Source organism: Gadus macrocephalus, chromosome 11 (assembly GCF_031168955.1).
Source record: "Gadus macrocephalus chromosome 11, ASM3116895v1".
In the NCBI taxonomy this organism is placed as follows: domain Eukaryota; kingdom Metazoa; phylum Chordata; class Actinopteri; order Gadiformes; family Gadidae; genus Gadus; species Gadus macrocephalus.
In genome coordinates, this window is record NC_082392.1 from 9,971,430 (window position 1) to 9,979,304 (window position 7,875).

Below are 7,875 nucleotides of genomic sequence, written 5' to 3' on the forward strand. Positions count from 1 at the left end.
TTTCGGCTTCGTGTGAACGGGGCCTCAGCCTTCTTGCTGGCTGCAGACCAGCCTCGCACCGGGCTGCCCTGCATCGTGGTTCCCGTGGTGGATGACCCCACCTGGATGAACAGCCTCCCAGGGTCCCTCTCCTGGGGCCCCGCGTGGTGTGCACCGGCAGGGACAACACAGACAACTGCATGGTGGGACATCCTGCCCCCCGGTAACTCCTCTGTCCCCCACCAGCCCTCCATCCTGCCCCCCGGTAACTCCTCTGTCCCCCACCAGCCCTCCATCCTGCCCCCCGGTAACTCCTCTGTCCCCCACCAGCCCTCCATCCTGCCCCCCGGTAACTCCTCTGTCCCCCACCAGCCCTCCATCCTGCCCCCCGGTAACTCCTCTGTCCCCCACCAGCCCTCCATCCTGCCCCCCGGTAACTCCTCTGTCCCCCACCAGCCCTCCATCCTGCCCCCCGGTAACTCCTCTGTCCCCCACCAGCCCTCCATCCTGCACCCCGGTAACGCCTCCCCGTCCCCCACCAGCCCTCCATCCTGCCCCCCGGTAACTCCTCTGTCCCCCACCAGCCCTCCATCCTGCCCCCCGGTAACTCCTCTGTCCCCCACCAGCCCTCCATCCTGCCCCCCGGTAACTCCTCTGTCCCCCACCAGCCCTCCATCCTGCACCCCGGTAACGCCTCCCCCCCCCCCACCAGCCCTCCATCCTGCACCCCGGTAACGCCTCCCCCCCCCCCACCAGCCCCCCGGTAACTCATCTTCACCCCTCCAGCCGTCCATCCTGCCCCCCCCCCCGTAACTTCTCTTCAACAGGTACATCATTGGAGGTGTGGTATAAGTCAGAGAAGGTGTTGTTGACCAGCACTCTGTGATCTGGGGGTGAGGAAGTCCAGTAACCACAGGATGAGCTGGTGTTCCAGGTGAAAGCGGGAGGAGAGTTTGTTAGCCATGATGTGCGGCTGAAGGGTGTGTTGTGAGTTGATATGGCTATTTTCTATTTCGAAGCGGAACACCATCCACGAACGTGCGTCTTTCCACAGACGTTTCCAGCTACAGAGGAAGAGTGTGGAGGCGTTCGTGAGATATCTTTATGAACTGGCTGAATACTGTGACTTTGGAATAGCAAAGCATAAGAGATCGCATCATCATTGGAATACTGTATAGCGAAGTGTCGCAGAAGCTTCAACTGGAACCGTATTTAACTCAATCAGCAATCAGCATGACTCGTCAGTTTGAACTAATTAAAGCGCAAAATGCCGGCACCACCTCCATGGAACATGAAGTAAGTGCAGTCACACGCAAATTCAAGCAATTTAAGCCGTTTTGGAAGAGGCATACTACAGGAGGCTATCAACAATTTAAAGGAGCACCAAACGCAACGCGTGACAACAGCTGTTCTAGGTGTGCGAGGACGCATGAGACCGGGGAATGTCCTGCAACAGGAAAACGCTGCCGTAAGTGTGATAAGATTGGTCACTTTGAAATAGTGTGCAAGACTAAGTTTGTGCAGGCTGTAAGAACCACAACTGATGTAAGTGAAGACGAGGGCTGTGCATGGTTCCTTGGTTCTGTGTCGGAGGATAGGGATCAAGAGGACAAATGGTTCACAGATCTGCTAATTAATGGTCTTACTGTTAATTTCCGAATCGACACTGGTGCAGATATAACAGTAGTAACAGAGCACACATACCAAAGCCTGCCCCAGCGTCCACTTTTGAGTAAGACTAAAGCAGCATTTTCAAGTCCTGGCGGAGAGCTTGTTTGCACATTTCTGACTAATTGTGCAAGAAATGGACAGAAATACTCATTCTGAATATATGTGATGTCGGGCCCATTCATATCCAACCTGCTGGAGGAGAAACAGCAACCAAAATGGGGCTAGTGCGCAGAGTGAGTGGGGTTGAAACAATTGATGATGTGTTTGGAGATATTGGACTTTTGGACTGGGACCCAGTGAAAATAGAGCTGCAGCCAGATGCTAGACCTTACAGTATCGGCACTCCGCGCCGTATACCTTTTCCCATCCTGCCCCAAGTGGAAGAGGAACTGAAACGCATGCAGTCCTTAGGCATCATTGAAGAGGTTAAAGAAGCTACAGACTGGTGTGCGCCGATGGTGCCGGTGATGAACAAGAACAAAAAAACGAGAATCTGTGTGGAGAATCTGTGTGGACCTAACTAAGCTTAACAAGGTTGTGAAAAGGGAGAGGTTCATGTTGCCCACACTGGAGGGCGTCGCACCAAACCTCTCAGGTGCAACAGTCTTCTCCACTGTTGATGCCTCAAGTGGATTTTGGCAGATACCACTTGATGCCAGCTCCAGGAGGCTCATGACTTTCATTACTCCATTGGTTCAGTTCGGTTTCCGGAGTCTTCCCTTTGGCATTACGTCAGCCCCGGAAATATTCCAGCAAAAGATGAGTACCCTGTTGAGAGATCATTCTGGCACCGTTGTGGTAATGGATGACATCCTGATTTTTGGTAAGGACAGAGAAGAACACGACCGTAACCTCAGAGCAGTTATGCAGACGGTCAGGGCTTCAGGGCTCAAACTGAATAGAGAAAAGTGCCAGTTTGGAAAATCAGAGATCAAATAATTTGGACACATCGTTGGAAAAGATGGCATCAAACCCAGCAGTGAAAAAGTCAGAGCCTGTCCAACCAACGTCACAGAGCTACGCCAGTGCATTGGGATGATAAACTACCTGGGTCGGTTACTTCCAGATCTGTCTTCCATTATGCACCCCATTAACAGCTTATTGAAAAAAGAGACTGCATGGTTATGGGGAGAAGCACAGGAAGAAGCTTTCAAACAGGTAAAGACTATGCTAACCACTGCACCGGTCCTGGCATATTACAACTCCTCCAAGCCAACAGTGGTTAGTACAGACGCCAGCAGCTTCGGTCTGGGAGCTGCGCTGTATCAGGAGCAGAGGGACGGCCTCAAGCCGGTCGCTTTTGTTCAAGATCACTGACTGAGACAGAGCGGCGGTATTCTCAGATCGAAAAGGAATGCCATGCTGGTGTTTGGGCGTGTGAGCGGTTTGTGAGGTATCTACAGGGCATGGAAAAGTTCTGTTTGCAAACAGACCATAAGCCGCTCGTCCCCCTGATAAACTCATACGACCTTGACAAAGCACCCGTAAGATGTCAGCGGTTATTAATGCGTCTGATGAAGTTTAATGTTGAAGCTGTTCATGTTCCAGGGAAGCAGCTCATCGTGGCCAACGCCTTGTCCCGCAACCCTCTGCGGGAATGTGGTGAGTCCGACACAGAACACGAGGTCAAAGCTTATGTACAGGGGGTGATATTGACAAGACCAATAACGGCTGACAGATTGGATAATATCAGAGAGGCTACTAGCCAGGATGTCACTCTGCAGACAGTTGCCCGCTACACAAACGAAGGCTGGCCTGTAGAGCTGACTCATATTCCACATGCGTTGCATAAGTTCCATGCAGCCAGAGCCCATCTTTCCGAAGTTGAGGGACTCCTTCTGCACGACGACAGGATTGTTGTTCCCTTATCACAGCAAATGAATGTACTGTCTCAGATACACCAAGGTCACCAGGGCCTCACTAATTGTCGACAGAGAGCAAACATGTCTGTGTCGTGGCCAGGAATTGGACAAGATGTAACTGAAATGGTCAAAACATGTGAATTCTGCCTGAGAAACAAACCTACTCAGAGGAAAGAGCCGTTAGTGACCATTGAAACTGCACATCTGTCTACCATGAGTAGCCAGCAAGTTATTTCTCGCTTAAAGAGCGTGTTTGTCAGGTGGGGGATCCCGCTCGAGCTGGTATCAGATAACGGTACCCAGTTCACTTCATCAGAGTTCAGGCAATTCAGCGGAACGTATAACTTTGGACATGTAACATGAGAGGGAGAAGATATGGAGTATGACTCTGAGTCAGATACAGTGTCTAGTATAGGTGAGGCTTCCATCAGGAACACAGATCTCTATTCTTTTGAGGAAATGAATCAATTTCTGGATGTGACATTTAAAAAGTCTGTTAGACTAAATTATTACTTCAGTGACACAGACAAGTTCATCAGATCTGTTGATGTACTGAAAAGATTGGTCGGTTATAACCTCTTGGACGAAAAGAAACGCTTTCGCCTCAAAAACTATATTACAATTCTGAGAAAAGCCCCACATTGGGTGCCAGTGTAGCAAGATCTATTGCTACACACCACCTAGGTGGCTGCGACACTCCACCTATGTGTCTTTTACTGGGCTCCTCCACAACCAGGGAATGTATGATGTTTAAAACGGTTTATTGTGGAGTTTGAAGAACAATGGTATATGAAGCATATTATCCGGGCTGCCATGAGGAGCTCTCCCCGAGTGTGTGTGGTGAGGGCTGGTTTAACCTGTGTGCATTGATTAGTCAATGCACAACGATGCACACCAAATCTCTCTCTGTCACTATCTCGTCCTGCCTTATTACTAACACACACTCATCCACACACATGGCACACAGCAGGGACAGAACGGCAGGGACAGAACGGCTGGGACAGAACAGCATGAAGTCTTACTTGACCAAACCGTACAGGCAGTGCAAAATCAAACGTCTCCGAAACAGGCCGAAATGTACACAATAATAATATCCTAACCAAAGTAATTGAATATTTAGAATATATTTTGGTCAAATGTAAAACATACTGCTTTATAGTACCCAAGCACCTTTCATCAATGCTGAAAAATATTATATATAACACTTTAAAAAATGTTTTAAACGGTCAAAAGTATTAGTCATGTTCATTTTAAGCTCAAACATTATGAAGAGGGTGACACTTACTGTATTTTCAGATGGAATGAAACAGTAATTCTGAGGGGCTGGATCCTAAAGATATACTGCCAGAAGAACTCAAACCATGTTACAACAGCCTGCTTGTTCGGTTTGGTTCAACTGTAGCATTGAGGTCTAATTATGTTTTTTTCCTTGTATGTCTCATGAGAAAGGAATTCACTTGAATATCAATAAAAGAAAGGTGCAAGGAGACTCTACATTTATTTAGTTCACACACTTTACTAACTCAAAACAAATAGTTCCAAAACAAATGCTCTGGCTGACGTGTCAGGCCAGGCTAGACTTAGGACTATCTACGTGGGACATGAGTCACTATTATGCAAGTAGCCTAATGAGTGAGCTGGCGTGGTGCTTGGGGCCAGGGCAAGGTGTATTACCAATCTGAGACATGATTTAATCACAATGGGAACAACAGACATACAATGGTTAGCTAAATCTACTGATGACCCCCCGCTCTTCCCCTTTGAAGATTTTAGTTTTTTTTAGATTGATCCCCTGATGTTTACCGGTCCAGTCAGTTGTTCATGTTGACATAATGAAACAGTGTCCATTGAACACTAGAAGCCACACACCCTTAAACAGCTAGGCTTTATCTGACGCTGAGTTGCACTTTGTCTCCGAGAGCGACAACAAACTCTCTGTGCTGCTGTATATATACAGCTCACAGCTCAGGCCCCATCAGCGCCCTGGACTCACACAGACACAGACCCATCTGGAAGAGAGAGGTGAGCGGCGGCCCCTTGCTTTGGTTCACTGCCTGGGTCACATTGAATGGGTCAAATGTCAACAATGTCGCATTAGAATGCACTGATAGGCCGACCCAATTCATGGGAATGTTGGAAGATCGAATGACATTAATGACTCATAAATTAATCTTTTTTTTCTGAATTAGTATTTGTCCTTTTTAAGGTTGTGACAAAGTATTTTTTGTGAATTGGTATTTAATATTTGTTAATTGCAGAACTATTGATAAATAAGCAAAGTATTATTACTATTATATTATCTAATTCACATTTTGGTAATTTGGGATATTTTTTTTAATGGTTAAATTACTTTCAGAATTGTATATTCCATAATTGTTGAAGGAAATTGTTTTCTGACTAATTGTTAAATGACTGATTGACCGCAGAATCTTTAACAGAGCAGAATGTCTGAGACCTGATGTCAGGTATACAATGAATCACAACTGATTGTCTCTCTAAAGGTAAACAGTAGACAACATGAACAAAACGCTCATCATCGCCGTCATGGTGACACTCCTTGCTCTCAGTAAGTCTCAACTGGGGTTAAAAATTACTTCAGAGTTTTATATATTATGAGTGAAAACATAAATTATCAAAGTCATTATTTTCATAAGTAGCCGTCAATTGTTTGACCTGACAAATTATCAAATGTATCTACCATTGGCTGGTGGCAGGTGTTAATTTTGGACCCTTACAACTAGCCATCGAATAAAAACTACACCGGAAGTTAGCCTTTAGTGAATTTTACTTTGTCTTCAAGCTTCACTGGCTAAGTGAGTCTTTTTACAGTGTTATTGTTGTTATAATAACCCCCGCTGACCTGCTGTGTCCAGGTGCTGAGAGCTTCCGTATGCCCAGGCAGGCAGTGGAAGAAGAGGCGGGGTCCCTGACCAAGATCACAGACACCATCAAGTCCTACTATGACGGCTCTGTTAACACCGCCTCGGGTTACATTGACAACATTAGAGGCATGAAGCTGGAGGAGAAAGTCAAGTAAGAAACACACAGCCAAAAGCCTTACAGGGACAGATAATAACACACTCAATTAGATGTACCTGAAGATGCTAGGATCTTTAATGTGTGTACAGCTGGTACAGAGGGCTTTATGGTATCTGTCTCTTACCATACAAGGCGGTATTCACCTCACTGTTCAATCATGTTCACTGTTCAAACAAGGAAGAGACGAGTCTATCCTTATGATACAATGGTTGGTTTTCTAGAAGTGGTGCAGAATATAAATACATTAAGAGGAAACAAAATATCTGTCCAATTTCCCAAAACATCCAATACATAAATATCAGGCTGGATCTTATTGGTAAGGGCTTTGTGGACTGCCTATGCAGTTCACACATTTGAACTAATGTGAGTGAAATTGTTAGTTTACAATCATAATTTCCATGAATACACCTCTTTATCTTCAACTTTATGTTAAGGTATGACCATGGAGTGATATTACCATGCCATTAGCACCATATCAAAATTGTATGATTGTGATATTTGAATGCAATGAACGTGACGCCATTATGCTCCCTGTTACCCACAGGGGCATCTACGAAGACACCACTCTGGTGGTCAGCACGTACTTCGGGATCATGCAGGACCAGATGTACTTCATCCTGTACCCACAGCAGTAACAGCCTTGCGGTCTGTTACCTCCACAATCATCCTCTTTAACAACCACGTCGTATGCTGATGAACACAGACCAGTGTCTGCTCCATCAGGGCCTTCTCACCCAACATGCTCCTCTTGAGCTGAACAGCTAACCCCCAGACACACTGAACACAACCAATGATTAGTCCAATTGTAACGGCACTGGAACACAATGGGACCAACACGGGACATAAACCAAAGGAAAAGCAACCGACAGACAGCAACAACAACACGCTCAAATGACAAAGAGTTTAAGGAAGTTATTCTAAATGCTGTCCCAATAGAGACAGCTGGTGGATGTATGTCAGTTTCACTCAGATCTTCTCCTGTGTTGATGAAATTTAAATATTTATGTTGCTTATCTTACAAATAAAATATTTATAGAAAACATAATGTCTAAACGTGGTGATTTACCTCTTGTGTGGGTTTTTCAAAATGTATATTTTAAAGTCGATCATCCTTTTGTGGGAGTTCCTGGAGACAAGGCTCCATGTTTATCTCTGCATCAATGTACATAACCAGCCATTGGCATAGATTAGATTTGACAAGCTGTTAATTCATATTTCTGATGTAGGCTTATGAACGTGGATCATAAGAAATGTTACTGTGGAAATATATGCGTGCTAGCCTAGAGATGTATTGCACAACACAGGAACGTGAAAAAGTTCTGAC

At 45.8% G+C, this 7,875-nt stretch overlaps 1 protein-coding gene across 1 annotated transcript; it reads left to right on the forward strand.

Annotated features, from left to right (window-relative positions):
- The first annotated feature begins 5,440 nt into the window (after window positions 1-5,440).
- On the forward strand, window positions 5,441-7,596 carry LOC132467132 (apolipoprotein C-II-like). Its single transcript, XM_060064234.1, has 4 exons — window positions 5,441-5,534; window positions 6,014-6,078; window positions 6,386-6,545; window positions 7,096-7,596. The coding sequence occupies exons 2-4, from the start codon at window positions 6,030-6,032 to the stop codon at window positions 7,184-7,186; spliced, it is 300 nt and encodes a 99-aa protein (XP_059920217.1). The 5' UTR covers window positions 5,441-5,534; window positions 6,014-6,029; the 3' UTR covers window positions 7,187-7,596.
- Window positions 7,597-7,875: the final 279 nt, after the last annotated feature.